General features: G+C 36.6%; 1 protein-coding gene across 1 annotated transcript in view; it reads left to right on the top strand.

The window, feature by feature from the left end:
* The window catches only part of STPG2 (sperm tail PG-rich repeat containing 2), a 325579-nt gene that overhangs the window by 112900 nt on the left and 186872 nt on the right, over positions 1–25807 (top strand). The window contains exon 6 of the mRNA XM_064582835.1: positions 17049–17208. Within this exon, the coding sequence (XP_064438905.1) occupies positions 17049–17208 (160 nt within the window). The remainder of the gene's footprint in view (positions 1–17048; positions 17209–25807) is intronic.

Genomic DNA, 25807 nt, shown 5'->3' with positions numbered 1-25807 from the left:
AAAATTGAACTTTTCTTTCTGTCAGTCCTGCTCTAACTTCTATTTTCTCTATCAGACAAGCGCTTATATTCATTAGCCAGAACTATGTCACATGGCCACCCCTCTCTGGCAGAAGGTAGTGGAAAGGGAGGGTGGAAATTGCGATTGTGGTAGCAACCAGTAGTATCTATCTCATCTGCTCACAAGCTCTGTTGCTTTTGGAAGTAATTTCTTTGTGGCCCAGTTTTCTTGTCTTGAACTGAAGTAATGCCTGACAAATAGTAGGTGCTTAGTAAATATCAGTTGTTGTTTCTGTCATCTTTTGCTGCATAACCAGTCACCCTAAAATGTAATGTCTAAAACAACAACAATATAACAACAAAAGAACAATTTGTTATTTTTCATGATTGCACTAATAGTGGCACATAGGGCTGGATTGCCAAAGGAGACTCGGCCCAAAAGGACAATCCTTAAATGTAAGTTTATTGCAGAAAAAAAACCCCAAAACACAAATAGCAACATCTTTAAAGTAAGAATATTCTTTGTTTTTAAAGGCTACAAGGGTTCCAGAGAGATTAGAGTGAGCTCTAATTGTCTTCCTTCTCTAAGACCACGCCAAGGCATGCATTATGCATTATGCATTATGTCTTGATAATAGACACGTGCATGAACAGCTCAGAATCTGGGAGCGCAAATGGAGTCTTTCCACAGTTTCTTGTACTCTGCTGGCCACATAGGATATTTTGCTGCATAACCAGTACCAACAGTAAAGCCCTCCAGGAGTCTCACCGAGGCCAGGTGTAAATCATCAATGTCCTTGTTATCAATGAAAAAAGCTAACAAGCTGATACAAACCACTCTGAAACTCATGGGAGCCATAATTGCAAAGCAAGACTATTAGTCAGTTTCATACCTTGACCAGGGATCAGTGCCTTATAGATACTTTAGTAAAACAATTTATACTAATTCCAGGCCTACTGGAATTAACCTTCACAAGTACAATGATTCTCTGGTTTTGCTGGGCTCAGTTGCCTAGTTTTTCTAATCCATATGATATTAGCTGGAGTCACTATTCTGGCTGCATTCCAGAATATATAAAGTAGGGCATGTTCCTATAATAGGTTAATACATATTTTTTCTATCATTTTTGTCATGATGTCTGCAATACTGATCTTTTGTAATACTCCTCGGGAAAAAAAAAAAAAAAGAGGGCCTTTGTAGTTACTCGGAACTTCGTTTAGTTTTTGCCCCTACTAGTTGTGTTTAAAGCTAAGTTATTAAATCTCTGTGGATCTTATTTTCCCTATGGGGCAAACTTGAGTAATGTTGTCCATCTTGCAGGATTTTTAAGGATTAAAGATAACCTAAGAATATATCAAGTATAGTGCCTGCCACACAGTGGTGCTCAGTAAATATAGGGAATTAATGTTTCTTCATTTTGTTTGGAAGAAGGATCAAAGATAGGAGAACAAAAAGCACTACCTAAGAAAGTATTGATTGCAGAAGTGAGAGTTTTATAGACTAAGAAATGCCTCTAAACTACAATAAAACCTTTCTGTGATACCTAGATGTATGCTAGTAAAAAGACCTTAAGTACCTCCCCATCCCCTCATACACCCTTTGTGCAATGTCCTAGCATTATAGCATGGATATATGTGGATAAACTTTAGAACAAGGCCACTTCCAAAATTATACTGGCAGAACAGGTAACAATTAAATTAGATGTGAAACTAAAGTATAGAAACAAATGAAAACCTTAAAATCTTAACATTAGACTTCTCTGTGGATCTTATTACACCAAACCTTATTTGATAACCATTATAATTTTGTCATTTTTAGTATTTTTTGAGTTCTATATTGGAATAATCAGTTTTAATTCCATGGCATAGTTTCAGGTACTATATGCATACTATTATGTTCTGTGCAAATATGAGAGAGCTTGCAAACTATCTTCAGTATTTCAAAGAGAGATGCAGAAATATCAAGAGTTACGGGTGGTATTCATCAGTCTATCTTTATAATCCCATCTATTCAGTTAGTGTTATTGAACTGTTATTTGTCAGAGGTGTAAAGTTGATTTTTTCCTTCTCAAAATTACCATCAGCACAACTCTTATTAGACTTGGTGGGTACCATTGTTATATTTTCTGCTACATTTCTATCTTCATAAAATATATTTTTTAGTTTTGTAGAATGGGATAGACAGACTTCTGTTTGAACAAGGTAGATTGAATCTGTGCTTATATCTTAGGTTCCTCCCTCCATTAGTTTGCTAGGAATGTTATAACTGAGTACCACAGACTGGGAGGCATAAACAGAAGAAATTTATTTTCTCATAGTTCTGGAGGCTAGAAGTCTGAGATCATGGTGTTGGCAGTGATTTCTTCTGAGACCTCTGTCCTTGGCTTGTAAATGGCTATCTTCTTTTTGTGTCTTCACATGGCCTTTCCTCTGTGGACACTCATGTCTATGTTCAAAATTCCTTTTCTTATGAAGACACCAGTCATACAGAATTAGGGCCCACCCTAAAAACTTTATTTTAACTTAATTATATCTTTAAAGACTTTATCTCCAAATACAATTATATTCTGAAGTACTGGGGGTTAAGACTTCAAAATATGAATCTTGGAGAGATACAGTTTGGCCCATAACACTCCCAAAGCCCCACTAAATTAATAAGTAAAAGAATAAGGAAGGTGCAATACTACAAACACAAAAAGAATGGGAGAAGAGATGATAATAGATAAAAGATGTCTTCAGTTTTCAAATATGGAAAGCTGACGGGTAAATGTGAAATAGTAGAATAGAGAAAGCTGTTAAGTAAATATCTTCAGAGAGGAATGCCGACAAGAAATCTAGTTCATCTTACAGTACCTTCAAAAAGCCCAGGAATATCAATTACTTTGGAGGTGGCAGGTGGGACTGAAAACAGCAGGACTGGTGATAATCTGGATAGGAAGCACAATCTCTTATAGCTAGGTGACTTCCTCATCCCCACTCCAGGAGAAGATGTGAGGTCTGTTGGTGGAGAAATCCAATGAGATAGTCTCTGGACTTACGAACACTGAGAGAAGAGAGGAAAGGGATGAGATGATGTAACAAAAATGGAGGGTATTCCTAGATTCCAGATAAAAAGAATTACAGCTCCTTGGAGAAATGCCTAATTCTAGGTCTGGAGCAGGAATTATATCTGAAGAACCTGAAGAATCTTGTCATACCAGAAAGTAGGGAGCTATGAAAGGCTACTGGGGGTCATGTCAAAAGGACATAGGGGCTCATTTAAATAAGTTCCCACCAGCTGAAGATGGGATAATTTCAGTATCAAAGAATAATACAAATATATTTAATCCATGAGTTTAAAATTAGAATTTTAAAAACTCATTGATTGGTATTGGAAGATGCAAGAATCTGCTTGGTATTTTGAAACTGGTAAAAAAAAAGAGGAAAAAAACCCTAAGTATTTATCTTGCTTTTCCTATGTGAACACCTTGGGTAACTAAACAATTGTTGAGAGAAGTCTCTCTTTATAGAAGCATTTCAGTTACAGAAGTATTTCAGGCAACAAATAAAAAGGAACTGTGGAATTATATTATCATTTTGGAACCCCTACTAAATTACTGCATCTAGTCAGTAATCATTAATGACTGCTAATGTTGCAGAATGGAAAGAACCAGCTATTATATATGCCTCCTGGTGGAAGTATACAGCACCACCTATGAAGTAATCTTGACAAAAAATTGAATTAGAATCTACCCCTTATATCAAACTGCTGGTTTACAGAAGTATGAGGGACAGGAGACATAGATATTTAGTCACGAAAATACAAACTGTGGGAAATGCTCAAAAATTGGACAAAAACTTAGCTTTTTCATCAAATAAAATGAAAGAAAAAAATAAAGTGATAGAGAAGAAAACTATAGATTATAAGAGACTTAAAAACATTGACCCCTGCTAAGTATGGGCTTTAATTGGGTTCTGATTCAGATAAACATATAGAAAAATATATATGTATATTTATCACATAAATTTATGAGGCAGTCACAAAAATTAGAACAGAGTAAATAAGGAACCAAATCATTGTTGATTTTTTTTAAGATAGAAAAATGGTTTTGTGTTTATGTTAAAGAGTCCCTTATTTTTTGGAAATACATGCAGAATGAAGTATGTATTGATAAAATTATGATATTTTGGATTTGCCTCTACATCATTGGAGTGAGAATTGGGGAAGTTGGGAGGATTAGGAAACAAATTTGGACATGAGTTGAGAATTATTTATTTATTTATTTTTTCCCCAAGATTTTATTTACTTATTAGAGAGCGAGCGAGAGAGAAACAGCAGGAGAGGGGGGAGGGTCAGAGGGAGAAGCAGGCTCCCTGCTGAGCCGGGAGCCCGATGTGGGACTCGATCCCAGGACCCGGGATCATGACCTGAACCGAAGGCAGTCGCTTAACCAACTGAGCCACCCAGGCACCCATGAGTTGAGAATTATTATCCCTGGGTGATGGGTATAGGGGAATTTCTTACACTATTCTCTATGTTTTTTTGCATGTTTTTAATTTTTCATAATTAAAAATAAGTCAAGAAGAAAATGGAGGGTGTAAGTGAAAGTTTATACATAGAATGGAGGAGAGTTCCAGGTACCTTTCCCCACTCACCTAACTTGTCAGCCAGACTTGAGAAAAAGACTGACATTTTGGGGCCTACTAATGCAAAGGCTGAATTATGATTCCATCACAGCATAATGAAGTCCAATAGGTTTCAAGTCAAATCTATCCATATATGGATTTTTCAACCAACTCTTTTAGTGGCTTACTCTTAAATCTGAATGGGGAGAAAGAAATCACCAGACATTTGAGGAAATCTTCCAATGAGAAACACAGAGAAAGACAAACAAAAAACCCCTAATCAATAAAACTCCAAGAAAAAAAGACAATAAAGAGAACAGAATTATAAATAAAATTATAATTAATATCCTTGGAAAGATGGAGGATAATGCAAGTGTGAATAAAGATTTAGAGAATTAGAAAATTAAAAATATGGTTGCAGAAGTTAAAATTATAGAATGTGAGCTGAAAGATATACCTGGTAACCTGGTCTCACTGTAGTCCTTATTTACATGAAGGGGACTCTCAAACCCTAGGAAACAATGGTGGTTACAAAACTTTTGGAAAGTGATTGCACTTGGATGAGGCCTAGCAATGTGAGTTTTAAACCAATTTAGGTCTCCATCCTGACTGCACGTTAGAATCAATTTTTTTTTTAAATTAAAAAAAAAGGGGGGCGCCTGGGTGGCTCAGTCGTTAAGCGTCTGCCTTCGGCTCAGTCATGATCCCAGGGTCCTGGGATCGAGTCCCACATCGGGCTCTCTGCTCAGCGGGAAGCCTGCTTCTCCCTCTCCCACTCCCCCTGCTTATGTTCCCTCTCTCGCTGTGTCTCTCTCTGTCAAATAAATAAATAAAATCTTTAAAAAAAAAAAAAAGCACCTGGGTCTCATTTCCATGGCTTTAATTTGGATATGGTGGAATGAGTCATTGTTATTTTTATAAGTTCCTCAGAGGATTGTCATGTACAGCTTGGGTTTAGAACCACTAATCTAGTGTCAACTTCTCAAAAGCAGACCCCATGCTTTATTTATTACTATATACCAGTGCTTTGCACATAGTAAACTTTTAGTATTTTTAATGAAAAAAATAATCATCATTGATGGTGACTCCAAGGTAGAGGAGTGAAGGTAAAATCGTGTGGCTTCCCCTAGTCCTCCTAATGCTTGTATGCCATCTGATCATCAAATGGATAATTATACCCCAGTTTTTATTTGAAGCAAGAAGCCCATTTTATTAGGTTACACATGAAAAGATGCCATAAACAACCTGCTCCAGTAATCTTTAACCTCTGTTCCCAGTGCAGAATACTCCTAAGGTCTAGGCCTTCTTCCTTGGGATGTATGTGTTTAGCAGAAGATGCTGTAATAGTGACCTCTTTTGGACTGAGCTGTGGTTCTTTATTATGCATGAGAATCATCTGTGAGGCCTGTTAAAAGTGTAGATTCCTCTACCCAACAAAATTCTGATCCACTAGATCTCAAATGAGACACTCTGGGGGAGGGGGCTATGTATTTAATAGGTGGATACTAATGCAGGTGGTCTGTTGATAACAATTTGAAAAAGCAGAATAAACATTGTAGCATTTTCAGCCTGTGCCTAGGGTTTGGTCTTCTCAAAGTCTTTCCACCTTTATATTGTCATAAATGGAGGCTTGTCTTGAGTGGTCATTGTCTTCTATTTTAAAAAATTTTTAATTGGCTTACTATATCCTAAGCTTAACTTTTTAGAAGCCTAATTGTACTGTTATATCTTATTTTAGTGAAAAAAAAGTTCAGTAACATTAGGAACTTTTTGAAAAAACAGTAAAAAAGGAAAAAGAAGTACTCATTAAAGAGGTCAAGATTTCATTTCTCCTTTAATGCAAAATAGTTCCCAAGACTAGATTCACTTATCTAATTATTCACAGTCTTTTCCCTGTGATCCATAGTAATGGCCACTTATACTACTGTTTATAACAGTAGGAAGGTTATCTCAGTGTGTCAGTAGCTGAGTATTTTTTATCAAGCCTGCCTATATGGAGAAGATGGATATAGCATACCTGTAAAGTTCAAGAAAATAGATTAATATTGTGTATCTGAAGCTATGCTCTCTATATTTCTATATTTGATTTGTATCTCATAGGTTTTTATAAACACAGAATTCTGTAGAAGTTTCTTTAATTCTAAACCTAACTTATTTCAAGTTCATAGATTTAAAAACAATCTTACATGCCACAGCCAAAGTGCATCTATTCTACCAACCACCAAATAATGGCATAGATTTGTTCATTTGAGACAAGATAACATGGACCTTTGCATAAAATTTTAGAATCAAACCTATTAATACGAAAAGGTTCTTATGTATAAGAATTGCTCCTAAATAAAAATTTCCTAAGTATTATTATTATTATTGTAATTAAATATAAATTAAATATGTGGGCTTTAAGATATTTTACTATTATTAGAAGTGGCTAATGTTCTTATCTGAAGCCACATTATTTCCCAGAGGAACATATCTCCAAATCCATTAGATGATCAGTGAAAATGTAGGATTCAGTGCATGCATTCATGCATTCATGCATCCATCCATATTTTTTTGGCAAATATTTACTGAGCATCTGCTATGCTCCCTATACTCCTCTGTACTCTAAAGATACAGCAGCAAATAAAACAATAACTGCCCTGTTGGAGCTTACAAATTAGCAGAAAATTATATTTTGGATAGTAAAAAATGATAAGGTTAAAAAATAGGTAGGAAAGCAGGTGGGAATTATTTGGAGGAGGCAGTTAAATTTTAGATTGGGTGGCTTGGAAGTAGTCATGACTAATTAATAAGGTAACACTGAATAGTGACATGACTGAAATGAAGGAGTGAGCTGTGGAGCTATTTAGGAGAACATCCCAGACAGAGTGCAAAGGTCCTCAGGTTGATATATGCCTGATCTTTGCGATAAATGGAGTGAATGGAAATGTGAGAGTAATAGGAGATTAGGTTAGAGTGGTGATAATGTGTCTGGGGGTGAAATTCATATCATATTAAGGACTTTGATTTTTGTTCACAGTGAGATTGCAAGGTATTGGATGGATTTGAGAAGGCAAGTGGTGCAGTCTAGCTGGATCCATCACTAGCTGCTATGTTGAAAATAGACTGAAGGAGGACAAGGGTGGAAGCAGGGGGGCGGTCAGGAAGATTTCACAGTGATCCTGGTGAAAGATGGAGGCTTGGATCAGAGTGGTGTATGTGAAGGTGGAGAGAAATGGTTGGTTTTGGACATATAATAATGATAGGGATGACAGAATTTGCTGAGGGAATTTTACTATACACCCAAGTATGTAATTCATAAATTAAGGAATAATTCTTTTAACTATAGAACTAGAGGAGGTATAGATGAAACAGAAGATTTGAAACTTTTTTATACTATAAAAGATACTCTATCAAGGTAATTAAAGTATTTGGTGATTAATATATAGCACTTCTTGGTATATTTTTAAATAGCACTTCTTGTATATATTTGATAAATATATATAATACATGTGTTTAAATTCTTGATATATATTTATACATATAAAGTTATGTATGTTTAACTAAGATAATAAAAGTCAATCCCAGTATTTACTGAATTAATTTTTATCTATTGTAAAGTATCTGGTTAAAACTTAATGTCACATTTTTTAACATTTTATTTGAAATAAAATATATCCTGAAGCTTATTTGTTGGAAACAAAGTAGCCTATTGACTAACAGAAATTTGAAAAGACAGTGAAATATTTTCTTAGAGAAGATTTGGTTGTATACATTTAAATAGAAGAAATACAGAAGCCACCTTTATTCGTTGTAATGTTTAATTATGGGAAGTAGATAATTTTTTCTGTGCTCTATCAGTAGAGGGCAGCAAAGTTTCAGGTAGTGTGTTTTCAGGTTCCTAGGAAGCTTTGCTAAGGGAAATTTTTTTGTTGTTTCTCTTAAGAAGTTTGTTCTGGCTTGCCTTTTACTGAAGTGCTTTGGTAATATCATATAGGAATTTGCTTAAAAATCCTGTAGTTTTGGTTCATATATTTAGCCAACTGTTCCCTTAGGTACTATAGATGCTTTCTTAATGAGCACATGTATTTTTCCTTTCTGTAATTTAGGGAGTCCCAGGGCCTGGAAAATATGACATTAAAAGTCAATTTCAGAAGGCTGAAAGTATGATACCAAGTGTAAATGATGCATCACCTGCTTTTCTTTCTCAATCCCAGGTAATAATGTTCTACAGTCATTTTCATGCATAAAGCATAAGAGATACAATGTGAAGCCAGCAACAAATCTGATGGTGTTTAGGGAGATCATAAAAAAAAAGGGATATGTAAGCAAATTGGAAATAGACATGGATGGGGCCAATCATATTGCCAAAAAATTGGCTAAAATGAAATGAAATAAGATTATAATATTAACAAGCAAAGGTGAATATTTGAATTGAAACCATCTATTAAACATTTTAAATTTGTATATGTGAATGTTCAGTTTACCTTATAAGAGATTTAGTCTGAGTTTTAAAATATACTCTGCCAATGAATAGGTAGAGTATTAACATGTAATCTTTACGGGCATGCATATTTTTCAGAGAAGGTTCTGAAGACTCTCTGTGGAGGGTGGGGATAGATCATATCTACAACTGCAACTAGGCTCTTTATTTGTGATGCAAGAGTCTATTTCACAGTAATTGTATCACATTCTCCAGGGTATACACCAAGGCAACTTGAAGGTATCTAAGATATTTCCATGGCAGTTTAATACCAGCAAACTTTTATAATGTGGCAGCTTCTAGATCAAAGTAGTTGCAGTATTTATCCAACTGTAGTACATACAGCTCTGATTAATTTATCTTAACTCAGGAAGGTTATTAACTTTCAGATGACTACAGGTTACTACTTTGGTTTCATTGTACTTAAGAGGCACCACCTTGGAGACAAGGAGATGGATTGCAGGTATATTTTTGGAGACATAATTAACATGACTTTTTAATGGGTTAGATGCTGGGCTGAGGGACCGGGAAGAATCAAGAATGAATACCAGGTGTCTGCCTTGAGCGACTTGATAGTACTTAAGGTACTACACAAAACAGATGTGTGAGAACAGGATGTTGTGTGTGTGTCCTTGATTTTTTAAAAAATATCATTTTTTATAACCAGAACCCTCACTTCTTATGCTGTTTCTATTCCTCTAACACGTAGTCCTTATTTGATATCACTTGGCACCAATTACAAAATTTTAAATATATTTTCAGAAATGGAAAAGAATATGATATCAATTTTGTTTAAAGGGATGATGAAGAAAACAATAATGAGCCTGGGGTGAAAGATATGGAAGAATTAAAACCAACAGGACCACCTGCTAGGGGTAGTGTTAGTGGTTGGTTGAATATGAATGTATATATTTAATGACTGATAGAAAAAGCAATAATGCAATTAACAAGGTAGATTTAGAACACATAATTTTTGGTTTATAGAAACAGATATTTTTCTGGGATACTTATTTTAGTTATTGATTTAAGGAGTTACTTGGTATTTTATCTAAATGCATTGAATTTCCTTAGATCTTCAACTGTTATTTTTTATTTTTTATTTTATTTTTTTATTTTATTTTTTGCTTCTTTTCTTTTTTTATTGTTATGTTAATCACCATACATTACATCATTAGTTTTTGATGTAGTGTTCCATGATTCATTGTTTGCATATAACACCCAGTGCTCCATTCAGTACGTGCCCTCTTTAATACCCATCACCAGGCTAACCCGTCCCCCCACCCCCCTCCCCTCTAGAACCCTCAGTTTGTTTCTCAGAGTCCATAGTCTCTCATGGTTCATCTCCCCCTCCGATTTCCCCCTCATTAGTTTTTAAAACATAAGACTTCTTTTACAACAATGGTACTCAATCTTGCTGTGTATTAGAAACACCTGGGGAATTTTACCACATTTTGATACTCAGGTGCCTTCTTTTCTCTTTTCCAGAGACTGATTCAATTCATCCAGAACAGGGCCCAGGAATCAGTATTCCTTTTGTATAAGAAAGAAAGGAAAGTGAGAAACATGCATATAATGCTGCAATAAGTAGAAGGGTGCATATATCTTTTCAAGTTAGTGTCTTTATTTTCCCTGGGTAAATACCCAGTAGTGGAATTGCTGGATCATATGGCTAATTTTATTTTTAATTTTTTGAGGAACCTCCACACTGTTTTCTACAGTGGCTGCACCAATTTACATTCCCACCAATAGTGCACAAGGATTCCTTTTTTCTCCACATCCTCACCAACACATTATTTCTTGTCTTTTTTATTCTAGCCATTCTGGTGGGTGTAAGTTTGTGATTTTTGATTTGCATTTCCCTGATGATTAGTGATGTTGAACATCTTTACTTGTGTCTGTTTGGCATTTGTCTTTGGAAAAATGTCTATTTGGGAATTTTTATTGCAGCATTATTTGCAATAGCCAAGATATGGAGGCAACCCAAGTGTCCATCAATAGATGAATGAATAAAGAAGTGGTATGTGTGTGTATACACACACACAGACACACATAAGCATACAGACACACACACCACACTGGACTATTACTCAGCCATAAAAAAGAATGAGATCTTGCCATTTGCAATGACATGAATGGACATAGAGGGTGTAATGCTAAGAGAAATAAGTCAGACAAAGACAATACCATATGATTTCATTCATATGTGGAATTTAAGAAACAAAACAAATGAACTAACAATGAAAAAAAGAGACAAACAACAACCTCCCCTGCCCCCAGACTCTTAAATATGGAGAATAAGCTTGTGGTTGCTAGAGGGGAGGTGGGTGGGAGGATGGATGAAATAAAGGAGATTAAGAATATACTTATCATGATGAGCACTGAGTAATATATAGAATTATACAACCCTTATATTGTATGCCTGAAACTAATATAACACTGTATGTTAATTAAACTTCAATAACAAAATGGAAAAGAAAAAAATAAAACATACACATAACTACTTATTTTTATTTAAACACATAAAAGATAAACCAGAAAACAATGAAGTTGATTACCTACAAGGGATAGTAAAGAGATGGAATGGAAGTGCTGGTATGCTGCATTTCTATTGGCTTGCAGGAACCAACTGTTAATTTTTCCAGTTTTGTATGTTGGTTGATGTTATAATGGTAGCATGAGATTAGCCACATGATAGTGTGACTAATAATTTCTATACCATGAAAATAAGCAAATGTTTCAAATTTGGACTATTTTCCTCTGGTGGTACAGCATCCATGAAGTGGAAGGGAAATGAAGGGAGTAGCATGTCTTTGAGTATACTTTTTTTAAAAAAAAATTTTATTTTATTAAGATATGTCAGTCACCATACAATACATCATTAGTTTTTGATGTGGTGACCATGATTCATTATTTTCATCTAACACCCAGTACTCCATGCAGTACGTGCCCTCCTTAATACCCATCACTGGGCTAACCCATCCCCCACTCCCCTCCCCTCTAAAACCTTCAGTTTCTTTCTCAGAGTCCATAGTCTCTCATGGTTCATCTCTCCCTCCGATCTCCCTCCCTTCATTTCCCCCTTCCTTTTCCTAATGTCCTCCATGCTATTCCTTATGTTCCACAAATAAGTGAAACCATATGATAATTGACTTTCTCTGCTTGACTTATTTCACTTAGCATAATCTCCTCCAGTCCCATCCATGTTGATGTAAAAGTTGGGTATTCATCCTTTCTGATGGCTGAGTAATATTCCATTGTATATATGGACCACATCTTCTTTATCCATTCATCTGTTGAAGGGCATCTTGGCTCTTTCCACAGTTTGGCTATTGAGGACATTGCTACTATGAACATCGGGGTGCACATGGCCCTTCTTTTCACTGTATCTATGTCTTTGTGGTAAATACCTAAGAGTGCAATTGCTGGGTCATAGGGTAGCTCCATTTTTAATTTTTTGAGGAAACTCCACACTGTTTTCCAAGGTAGCTGTACCAACTGCATTCCCACCAACAAGGTAAGAAGCTTCCCCTTTCTCCACAACCTCTCCAACATTTGTTGTTTCTTCCCCTGTCCATTTTTGCCATTCTAACTGGTATAAGGTGGTATCTCAATGTGGTTTTGATTTGGATTTCCCTGATGGCTAATGATGATGAACATTTTTCCATGTCTCTGTTAGCCATTTGTATGTCTTCTTCAGAGAACTGTCTGTTCATGTCTTCTGCCCATTTTTGACTTGATTGTTTTTTGGGTTTTGAGTTTGAAAATTTCTTTATAGATCTTGGATACCAGCCCTTTATCTGTAGTGTCATTTGCAAATATCTTCTCCCATTCTGTGGGTTGCCGCTTTGTTTTGTTGACTGTTTCCTTTGCTGTGCAGAAGCTTTTTATCTTGATGAAGTCCCAAAAGTTCATTTTTGCTTTTGTTTCACTAGTTTTTGGAGATGTATCTTGAAAGAAGTTGCTGTGGCCGATGTCAAAGAGGTTACTGCCTATATTCTCTTCTAGGATTTTGATGGATTCCTGTCTCACATTGAGGTCTTTCATCCACTTTGAGTTTATCTTTGTGTATGGTTTCTGCCGGTCTTGGAAGCTCTGCATCTCTCCATCCATTCTAAATGAAAGCCTTGCTGGATAAAGTATTCTTGGCTGCATGTTCTTCTCGTTTAGTACCCTGAATATGTCTTGCCAGGCCTTTCTGGCTTGCCAGTCTCTGGAGAGGTCTGACGTTATTCTGATGTTCCTCCCTCTGTGTGGAAGGAATCTCTTCCCCCTAACTGCCCTTAAGATTGTTTCCTTGGTTCTAAGATTTGCGAGTTTTACTATTACATGCCAGGGTGTTGGCCTGTTTTCCTTGATCTTGGGAGGGGTCCTCTCTGCCTCTAGGACACGAATGTTTGTTTCATTCTCCAGGTGAGGGAAGCTCTCAGCTACGATTTGCTCAAATATATCTTCTAGTCCTCTCTCTCTCTCCACCCTCTGTGGGATCCCAATAATTCTGACATTGGAACGCTTCATGGTGTCACTTATTTCTCTGATTCTTTTTTCATGGATTCTGAGTTGTTTTTCCCTGGCCTCCTCTTTTCCCTTTTTATCTATTAAATGGTCTCCTAGGTCACTAATTCATTCTTCTGCCTCACTTACCCTAGCTGTTAGATTATCTAGATTGGATTGGATCTCACTGATGGCATTTTTAAGTTCTGCCAATTCAGCTTTCATTTCTGCCCTTAGAGACTCTATGTTGCCATTAATTGATTTCTCCATTCTAGCTATTATCTTCACAATTGCTAGCCTGAACTCCATCTCCAACATCTTGGTTATATCTGAATCTATTTGTAAATCTGTGGCATAAGTCATAACCTCTGAGTCTTTCCTATTTTGGGGGTTCCTCCTCCTAGTCATTCTATTGATGGGTAGTTGAGGGAATGTACAGAGTCCAAATTATTGACCACAACCCAAGCAAGATGCACCTGTTTTCTAGGGACCTTAGGGTTGCTGGCCTCTTGTTTTCCCAGCCTGTCTTCTGGGGGAGGGGCCTGCCATGCTGTCACTCAGGCAACCCTGTTGGGGCAGAGTTGCGCTGCCCCCTGTGGTGGGGGATGGGCTCAGTGGAAACCAGTTTTTTGGGGCTTTTGTTCTCTGGTGGCTTTCCCTGGCGGCTTTCCGTGTCTTTCCGCAGAAGAGACCATTTCCAACCGTCTGCCTCAGAGCAGAGAGATCGCAGTCTGTTCTTCAATGAGCTCTCTAGGCCACACTCTCTCCTTTTTTGTCTGTGCTGCTATAAACTGCAGCATCCTGGGTTGTGCACCCCTCAGCAGTGCTCCCAGTCCTCGCCTCCAGGTCGGGGCTTGTCTCTGCCCTTTGTGCTTCTAAAACCTCCAGCCACTCCCAGTTCACACGCGTGGCCCCACTGCTCTGGTTTCCATGGGGGAGGGGCTGCCCTAAAGTCCTTTCCCCGCCGCTACTGATCTGTGAGTCTGTGCCCCATTCCCAGCAGGGGAGGCTATCACTTACCAGCGGTGTAGGATGCCCACGGCCAGGGTCCCTCCTGCTGCTGTTTGTCCTCTGATATCTGCCTGCAGAATCACAGCTCCCTGCTTCGTACTTTGAAACCAACCACCTGTGAAATTCTGTTTGTAGAGATCCAGATCTTTGTACATCTCAGGCTGATTTCATGGGTGTTCAGAGTGGTCTGGTAGATATCCAGCTCAATTCTGGGGACCAGTTGGAATAGGGTCCCCTACTCCTCTGCCATCTTTTCCTCGAAAGCCTTTGAGTGTACTTTTTAAAATACATATTTGTCTTTTAGAAACATGTCAATGTTCCATATATTCAAAAATAAAAATAAATAGAAAAGAATGGAAAGGCTTAAAAGAAACCCCTAAAACTGAAAGTGAATAGAAACAAATGTACCACTGTATTTTAAGTGAATACGTTTAGCCATGTTGAAGGGGGGAAAAAGAATAATCCATGTGACCACAGTATTTGACTACATCAGTCTTGGATAGGAAGGAGTTGGAGGGGATAGTGAGTGCAAGAATTACAAACAAATTTTGAATTCTTTTTAAGAGGTTGGTTTAGTATAATGGTATGGGTGAAGCAATAATGAGACTATTTTAGATGTATTACACTGAGCAAAAAAGCCAATGTTGTAAACTAGGGTTTTCACTTGGAAGAGGGTACATACAAATATGGATTAGAGGAGTTGAAAAAGGACCTTGTATGATAGATTTGAATTGAAAGTTTGATGTGAATTCATGATTCCTAAAATATGTATGTGTATTTGTCTTTATTAATATGTGTGTGTATAGATATAGGTGTAGGTATAGGTGTAGATAGTATAGATATATATCCCAGCTTGCTAAATAAGCCAAGAGGTGGGGACTGGGCAAAGTAGGTGGAAGATGAACCTGTAACATATTGTTATGTCACAAAATAAGAAAAGTCTCAAAAAAAAAAAAAGATGATGGCATATCATAGGGACATATGAATCAACTTAAAGGGCTTCCTACTGGTAAAACAACAATAACAACAACAAAAAAACCCCACAGTAATTAATTAAAAATAGTTAAAAATGGTATTTGTATTTCCATATGGTTTGGATATACATAAATATGTAGATAAATAATGAAATGAATAATTGGGGGAGAAAAGAGGGCTCTTGCTTACAGTAGAATGTTGAGTGCTTACTAATAAATGTAGAGGGAATATTCAATTTTATAAAATTAAAATGACCACTGAGGTTCAAAGACATCATGTACCTCTACATATGATACTCTGAGAAAGCTACATCACCTATTTAGTATGCTGTCCAGGAATGCATAACCTGAATATAATCATGAGGAAGCATCAGAGAAGTCCCAACTAACAATGGTTTTATTATACAAAAATGGGGTGCCATATTCTTCCAAAGTCACAGAACACAAAGGAAGGTTGTAGAAATGTTCCCATATTAAAGGAGGCTAAAAGCAATATCTGAACCTAGACTAAATTATATGCTTGAAGGGGAAAAATGCAATAGAGGCATTAGTAGATCAACTGACAGATTTGGAAGATGAATAGTTGATTAGATAAAAATATTATATCATTGATACATTTACTGAAGTTGATAACTGTGCTTCAGATATGTAAAAAAAAAATCCATATTTTTAGTAAATACACACCAAAATATTAAGTGATAAAGGGCCATGACATATACAACTTTCCATTAAATGGTTCTATATATATGCTGCATGCTTGTGTGTGTATGTGTGTGTGTGTGTGTGTGTGTGTGAATCTGGGTAAACATTATATAATGCATGTATTTTCTTAATTATTTTTATTCATGCAAATTTTTTCTGTAAATTTAAAATTAATTCCAAATAAAAAGTTAAAAAAATATACAGTGCTATACTTCATGAGTTCAGTTACATATATATGTATATATATATTTAATATTAAGTTAAATATTTATAAATTTATAATAAACATAAATGTATAAGTTTAATATTATAAGCTAAACCAGATTTATATATCTCTTGAATCTAAGATTTTTTCTTAAGATATTTAACGATATTGTTGAGTTAATTGAATATATATATCAAGGAACTTTGTCAATTTGTATTAATTTTATTACATAAAAGAAGCCATGTTACATCATATAGTTTTTTATTATCTTAACTTGCAGAATAATTTAAATGTGAAGATTGTCCATACATTATCATCTAGAATCTCATCTTGAGATAATTTCCTTCAAAATGTCTATTTGGCTTAGTAAAGTACATAATGCATTACTGTATTAATATATATATGTTTTTACTAAAAACTATATATTTTATGTTTTGATAGGTATAAGATCTTAATTCGTCTGTATTTTTTCACTCCATTAAGAAATAAATTAAACTCCAGATGTTATATTAAGTAAGAAGGCAGCTTTTAACTCATGAAATATCAAAATGTACTATGTAGTACATTTCTCATTGGCATATTTTCTTGTTCTTTACCAGAGATTTGTACCTATGAAATCAATCACTCCAGCTCCTGGCACATATAATGAATCTCGAACTGCTTTCAATTCCTTGAAGAAAACACCGATACTGAAAAGTACTCCTTTTGGTCAAAGTGCTGCTCGATTCACACAGGACTTCAGGACAGAGGAAATGCCAGGTTAGTAATTAATTCATGTAGTTATATAACTTAATATTCTTGACAAGATGGATGTACCAAAAAGTACAATTCTTTTTGTTCTGTGGTTTGTGTTGTCATTTTAAGTCACATTTTAAAAGTATTGACTATACACTAAACACAGATTAATAATAATGTATAATTTTAGTAAGATTTCAATTTAACAGGTCATATATCTTAATGGTAATTTTCTATTGTTTTCCTTTATTCAGTAAATTTCCTAATTTCTCTTTATGGGTGAACATATATATCAACTATGTGGTCACTGCCAGTATTTTAACTTATAAAATGCACTCTTGTTAAAATTTTATTTTGGAGATATCCTAAAACATATTCTAGTATTCTCACTGGATATTTTAGTATACAGAACTAAGAATTGAGCACAAAAATAACTTATATGAATGTTAACGTATTGTTATGTGTTGCTGCATAACAAACTTGGTGGCTTAAAAACACAGAGTTTTCTTTTGTATCTTACTATTTTGTGGGATGGCTGGAAGGCAGAGCTCAGATAAGACTGTCATTCAGAGTGCATGCATAGCTTCAGCATTGCTGTTCCAGGGTAGTTGGTCTTTTAATTTGGTAGCTCAGGACTCTATAGGACCTGGCAGGATGGTACAAGGCTTATTTCCTAATGTCAGAAATCCCACATTCTGTTTGTTAATCAGGTTACTCAGGGCAGCACATGTTAGAAGAGCATGACACTTCATCTCTCAATGACACGGATAGCAAAGAATTTTTGGCCATCTTTAATTTACTATAGACTACCCTCTGCCCACAAAACATTTACAGTTGTCCTACATGCCTTCTCCAGGCCTCCAAAGTCTCATGTAATTATGGTGTAATCTTGAAGTCCAGTATTTTCTTATCTAAGACCTATATTGCTATAGGTGAGAATTCTTGGGTGTGATACTTTAGATTAGCTTCTTGAGTATGACTTCTCTCTGTCAGAAGAGCTATGAACTAAAGACACACATTATCTGCCTCACATATCCCAAAACACAGCAATGGGAGAAAGATAGGATAATCATACTAGATGCTCCTATTCAGAAAAGAGAAAACTAGAGACCCATAACAGTCATAGGCCTATAAGAACTATGAAATCCAACCAGGCACATTTTGTAATTTCCTTGATTAGTGCCCAGTTGGGTTCCCTTGGAATGATTTTCCAAGGTCCTTTGTTCTGCCTTTGAGCTCTTGGTTCCATCTTTTGAATCATCCTTCCTTTTCTATAAGAAATAGGCTGTGTTTCTGGCTGCCTAACTTGTTTACACCAAGCTCCACCCTATGTGCTTCAGCAGGACTGCCCTTCTCTGTCAAGCTTATTTCAGTCCCAGCACAACAGGCCCCTCCCCCAGAAGGTCAGGCTCCTCCCCCCAGAAGCCCCTGTTCACACAATATTTCCTGACTAGAGAGTTCTGCAGGGCTTCATTTCTGGCAGAGTTGGTGTCAGGTCTCATTTCACAAGCAGACTAGAGTGTACCTAGTTAAAACTCACCACATTCAGTCCAGGGACCAAACACTGCCCACAGCAGGAAGGGAGAGCCTCTACAGACAACTGGCCTAAAGATAGAGCAGCCAAAACACAATAGCAGGGTGCACACAGCATGACTGGAGACATTCCATGAAGCACTATACCCTGGGCACTACATGACCTCTTCTTCATAAGGCTACTACTTTCAGGAGCAGGAGACATAACTGGCTTTTCTAATGGAGAAGAAGGCAGAGACTTAGACAAAATGCTAAGACAGAGGAATTTATTCCAAATGAAAGAACGAGATAAGGACACAGCTAGAAATCTAAGCAAAACAGATACAAGTAACATGCCTGATGGAGAATTTAAAGCAACAATCATAATGATACTCACTGGGCTTGAGAAAAGAATAGAAGATATTAGTGAGACCCTTACCACAGAGATAAAAGAGTTAAGAAAGAATCAATCAGAGATGAAGAATACAATAAACGAGATTAGAAATGGGTTTGATGCAATTAACAGTAGGCCAGAAGAAGCAGAGGAATGAATTAGTGACCTAGAAGACAAAATAATGGAAAATAATGAAGTTGAAGAAAAAGAGAGAAACAATAATTATGGGACATAAGAGTAGACTTAGGGAACTCATGACTCCAACAGATGTAATAATATTCATATTATAGAAATCCCAGAAGAAGGAGAGAGAAAAGGGAGCAGAAAATTTATTTCAGGAAATAATAGAAGACTTCCCCAATCTGAGAAAGGAAACAGATATCCAGATCCAGGAGGCACAGAGAATTCCAATCAAAATCAACAAAAGCGGGTCCACACCAAGACATATTGTAATTAAATTTGCAAAATATAGTGATAAAGACACAATCTTAAGAGCAGCAAGACAAAGGAAGTTCTTAATTTACAAGGGAAGACGTTTAAGGCTAGCTGGAGATTTCTCAACAAAACCTTGTGGAGAAACATTTATCATGCAAATGGATGTCAAAAGGAAGCCAGAGTGGCAATACTTATATTGGATAAACTATATTTTATTTACTTATTTTAAAGATTTATTTATTCATTTGAGAGAGAGAGAACGAGAGCATGGGGAGGAGGAGCAGAGGGAAAGGAAGAGAGAAACTCAAGCAGATTCCATGCTGATTGTGGAGCCCAACATGGGACTCAATCTCACGACCCTGAGATCACGACCTAAGCCAAAGCCTGGAGTTGGACGCTTAACCAACTGTGCAACCCAGGTGCCCCCAACCTAGACTTTAAAATAAATACTTTAAAAAGAGAAAGAAAGGCATTATATAACCACAATGGGTTGATACAACAAGATATAACAATTGTAAATATTTATGTACCCAACATGGGAGCACCCAAATATATAAAATAATAACAAACATAAAGGAACTAATTGATAATATAATAATAGTAGGGGACTTTAACACCCCACTGACATCAATAGACAAATCATCTAAATAGAAAGTAACAAGGACACAATGGCTTTGAATGACACACTGGACCAGATGCACTTAACAAATATATTCAGAACATTCCATCCTGAAACAGCAGAATACATATTCTTTTCAAGTGTACATGGAAGATTCTCCAGAATAGATCACATATTAGGTCATAAAAGAGGCCTCAACAAATACAAAAAGATTGAATTCATACCATGTACCTTTTATGACCACAACAGTATGAAACTAGAAGTCAACCATAAGAAAAAATTTGGAAAGACCAAAAATACAAGGAGGTTAAACAACATGCTACTAAACATTGAATGGGTCAACCAGGAAATCAAAGAAGAAATCAAAAAAGACATGGAAACAAATGAAAATGAAAGCACAATGGTCCAAAACCTTTGGAATACAGCAAAAGTGGTCCTAAGAGGGAAGTATATAGCAATGCAGGATTACCTCAAGAAGCAAGAAAAAAATCTCAAAGTAGGCTGTGTTTGCAGTTGGAGTTTTCTCCTATAGAAGATGAGGGGCCTACAGCCTATAGAAGATGAGGGATCTATAGCCACTTTTCATTTTGCACTGTTGTCTCTTTCTTTCCAGGTTTGTATAATTCCCTCTCAAAACTACTTTGTAAGTATCTTATTGTAATGACTTAGAATCAAATACACTGCACAAAACCCACACTAAAATGTACTTCTTAGGAAAATCTTTGTCTACTTTGGGTCACCTTTGGCGCCACTGTGTTTTGATACTCTTAGATTCTTAGGAGCATTATTATTATTATATCCAAGAGGGTCTATGACATATGGCCTTAAAATTCTTAGAAGCCTTTTCTTTAACTGAAAGATTCTATGGTGTACCATCTTAAATCTTTCTGAGGTCTTAACAAAGGGTCTTACAGTCATACCCTGGATTTGGTCTTTGATCTCAGGCCATTTCTTGCTTTGAGAGCTTTTTGCTATATGTAGAGATGGAATGAAGAAAAGTTTTACTTTCAATCCCAGAAAATTTTGATTTCTTTCATTTCTTATAAATTCTTGAAAACAACTGTTTGAACTCATCTCTTTCTTTCCATACCTTCACACTCGGCTAAAAACAACTAATTGGTACTTTTGATATTCAGCCTGGAAACTTTCTTAGCTAGAAACTACTTATTTATTATTTTCTTCATTATCTCAAGCATTAGTTTTGTTAAAATCTCTGCCATTACATTATATCTCCAGCCTCCAATAACATTTTCCTCCTGTCCTTTAAGCTATCACCAACTGTCCTCTCGTGTCCCTTTCTCTAAGTCTTGAGTTGTTCCAGCTTCTGACCCATTGCCTGATCTCAAACAATTGCTATAAGTTTTGTTATGGTAATTTGTTATGGTAAGTCTATACTGGTACAAAATTATTTACTACTCATGCCATTGAGAAGTTGAGTCTTTTTCTTCTCCATTCCAATCTTGGTTAGTCTGGTATCTTTTCTGACCAATAGCATGCAGTGGAAGTGATATTTTAGCACTTCTTAGGCAAAGTCATGAGCTTTATAGTATATACCTGGGCCTGTTGAAACAGTTGGTCTTGGAGTCCTGAGCCTCTGTGAAGTCTAAGTATTCTAAGACTGCAATTCTGGAGAGGTCATGTGTAGGTGCTTGCCACTACCCCAGCTGAGCCTAGCTGAGTACTGTTTCTCATGAATCTGAAGTCCAAAGTATTTAGGTCTTAGGATTAGGTTTTATTTTCAATTTTGTGGTCTATTGTATTATGAATAAGGTATTATAAATTCCCCAAAGGTTTATTTGTGAAGGATACAGTTAAATTATGATGACACCTCCAATCTAATCCTGAATCTTACATATTTTAAGAGTTAGTGAGAATGGCCTCATGGAACTTCAATTTTTTTTCTGTGTAGATATTAGTATGCAGTAATAAATTGGACCCATCAATCAGTTCTAGAACATACTTACAGGTTGCTTTTAGAAGGTCACCCTAAACTGTCTAGTTCTGGGGTTCCTGGGCATTTCTATACTTACTGATTAGAAAAATTAATGTGAAAAACCTCTAATGTGAGTGAATTACATAATCAGGATGGCTTTTCGAATCAGATGCTTAACAAAGTACTACATGTGATGTATATACTTTTGAGTGAGGTCCCTATATTTAAGCACTTAAGCTGTAATGTGTTCTGTTGTCTTCTCCTACCTGAAGAGAGACAGATCTCAAATGCTTGTCTTTTAAGTACCTTAAATGGTGGTCAAAATAGTTTTTATTACACTTTCTACTTACCTTTTTTTCTAAACTTTACCAGTGGAGGAATGTTTGAAGATTGCTGAAATAAGACATTAGCATTTAGGTTTCTAAGAGTTGGCACAAGAGAATTTTTGATAGAGATTTTTGAGAAATAGATATTAGAACTGGAATATTTGAAGAATTGGAAAGAGTTATGGGTAGCTTCTTTGGGAAAAACCTTCTACTTGACTGTGTATGATGATTTGATCACTTTTAATCCAGAAAGCACCTAAAATATCTCTAGCCTCATACTACTCAAAATGCCCATTTGTCAACTGTTTGTTTCCTGCCTACAACGAGAAAGAAGATTGTACCAAAATGTAAATCAACACAATCCTTCCTTTATGGAGAAAGACTAGTTACAAAATGCTTAGTGAGGGGGGAGGAGCAAGATGGGGGAGGAGTAGGAGGCCTAAATTTCATCTGGTCCCAGGAATTCAGCTAGATAGTTATCAAACCATTCTGAACACCTACAAACTCAACAGGAGATCGAAGAAAAGAATAGGAGCAATCCTATGAACAGAGAAGCGACCACTTTCTGGAAGGTAGGACATGTGGAGAAGTGCATCTGAGGTGATATTTAGGAAGACAGACCGCAGGCGGAGGGAACCTCTGTCAGCCAGCTACCGGCAAGTGATAGAGCAGCAGAGCACAAAATCAGAACTTTTAGAAGTCTGCTCTGCTGAGGGACGTTGCTCCAGTGGCTAAGCGGGGGGTGGAACCCTCGCTGGGACAGTGTGGTCTCAGGACCCTGGGGTCACAGGAAGATCAAGGGTGCCTGAGTGTGGCAGAACTCCCAGGTATCAGAGTGGGGAACCTGGCAGCAAAGATGGAGCCAAGGAATGGGCTCTCAGCTCAGGGTTGCCATAAACTGTGATCTGCGGCACAGTCGGGCCACTGCTCTTCAAGCAGGGACCCAACAAGTGGCAGATCCAGGGAAACTCCCCTTCCTCCCCCAGGAGGAGCGGCATGGGAGCTCACCACAGGAATCTGCTGGGTTTGGAATCTAAAAACGGGGTTGTGTGCCAGAGATAGAAATGCTCGGTCACAGGCCACTGAGCATGGAGTCTGCCAGAGACAAGGGAGACAAGAGTGATTGACTGCTTTTCTCTGAGGTCACACTGAGGTGTGGGGCCCTGAGTTTTTGGCTCCTCTGGGGCCGGAGATTGGGAGGCCGCCATTTTCATTCTCATCCTCTATGGCTGTACAGAAAGTTTTCAGGGAACAAAAGCTCCCAAGAACAAACCCAAGCAGATTACTTAGCGTGGCTCCTGGCAAGGGTGGTGCAATTCTGCCTCAGGAAAAGACATTTGAGGATCACTGCAACAGGCCCCTCTCCCAGAAGATCAGCAAGAACAGCCAGCCAAGACCAAGTTTACCAATCAATGAGAACGGTGAAACCCAGTGCTAGGGGAATACAGAACATAGAATTCATGGCTTTTCCCCCATGATTCTTTAGTCTTTCAAAGTTAATTTTTTAAATTTTCTTTATTTTTCTTTTTCCATTTTTTAGTTGAGTTTTTCTTTACTTTTTCAACCAACATCTTATCAATTCCTTTTTTAAAATCTTTTTTAATTTTTCATTTTTACATTCATATTCTATCTCTTCATTGTATTTAACCTTATTTTTTGTATATATATAAGTTTTTCTTTCTTTAAAAGTTTGGGATAGAGTTTCTACTAACAGACCAAAATATACCCTAAATCTAGTGTATGACATTGTCCTAGTCTCCCCCCGATCACATTCTCTCTCTTTTTAAAATTTTTTTCATTCTTTTTTCAGTCAACTTATCAATTCCTTTTTATAAGTCCTTTTTAATTTTCATCTGTACAGTCTTATTCCATTTTCTTTCTTTAAAATTTTGGAAGGTGATTTCTTCTAACAGACCAAAATACACCCAAAATCTAGTGTGTGGCTCTGCTCTATTCACCAGGCTGATTATATTCTACTTTTTTTCCCCTTTTCTCCCCCCCCCCCCCTTTTGGGTCTCTTCTTATTTGTTTAGTGTATATTTTTCTGGGGTCATTGTTACCCTTTAGGATTTTTTTTAGCATTTTGTTCTCTCATTCATCTATTCTCCTCTGGACAAAATGACAAGATGGAAAAACTCACCTCAAAAAAAAAGAACAAGAGGCAGTACTGACTGCCAGGGACCTAATCAATACAGACATTAGTAAGATGACAGGACTACAGTTTAGAATGATGATTATGAAGATACTAGCGGGGCTTGAAAAAGTATAGAAGATACTAAAGAATCCCTTTCTGGAGAAATAAAAGAACTAAAATCTAACCAAGTTGAAATAAAAAAGCCTATTAATGAGGTGCAATAAAAAATGGAGGCTCTAAATGAGGCAGAAGAGAAAATTAGTGATATAGAAGACCAAATGATGGAGAATAAAGAAGCTGAAAAAAAGAGATAAAATACTGGATCATGAGAGGAGAATTCGAGATATAAGTGATCCCATAAGATGAAACAATATTAGAATAATTGGGATCCCAGAAGAAGAAGAAAGAGAGAGAGGGGCAGAAGGTATATTGGAACAAATTATAGCAGTGATCTTCCCTAATTTGGGGAAGGAAACAGGCATCAAAATCCAGGAGGCACAGAGAACACCCCTCAAAATCAATAAAAATAGGTCAACACGACAACATCTAATAATAAAACTTACAAATCTCGAGACAAAGAGAAAATTCTGAAAGCAGCTCGGGTCAAGAGGTCTGTAACCTACAATGGTAGAAACGTGAGAATGGCAGCAGACCTATCCACAGAGACCTGGCAGGCCAGAAATGACTGGCATGATATATTCAGGGCACTAAACAAGAAATATATGCAGCCAAGAATACTATATCCAGCTAGGCTGTTATTGAAAATAGAAGGAGAGAGAAAAAACTTCCAGAACAAACAAAAACTAAAAGAATTTGTGAATACCAAACCAGCCCTTCAAGAAATATTGAAAGGGGTCCTCTAAGCAAAGAAAGAGCCTAAAAGTAACATCGACCAGAAAGGAACAGAGACAATATATAGTAACAGTCACCTTGCAGGCAATACAATAGCAGTAAATTCATATCTTTCAATAGTTACCCTGAATGTAAATGGGCTAAATGCCCCAATCAAAAGACACAGGGTATTAGATTGGATAAAAAAAAAAAAAAGACCCATCAATATGCTGTTTGCAAGAGACTCATTTTAGACCAAAAGTCACCTCCAGATTGAAAGTGAGGGGGTGGAAAACCATTTACCATGCTAATGGACATCAAAAGAAAGCTGGGGTGGCAATCCTTATGTCAGACAAATTAGATTTTAAACCAAAGACTGTAATAAGAGATGAGGAAGGACATTATATCCTACTTAAAGGGTCTATCCAACAAGAAATCT

This window comes from Mirounga angustirostris, unplaced genomic scaffold (assembly GCF_029215605.1).
Source record: "Mirounga angustirostris isolate CCGP_5_RB_7025 unplaced genomic scaffold, mMirAng1.0.hap1 SCAF_2, whole genome shotgun sequence".
Taxonomy (NCBI): Eukaryota; Metazoa; Chordata; class Mammalia; order Carnivora; family Phocidae; genus Mirounga; species Mirounga angustirostris.
The sequence above is the reverse complement of the archived record's forward strand: the minus strand, read 5'-3'. Positions and strand labels throughout refer to the sequence as shown.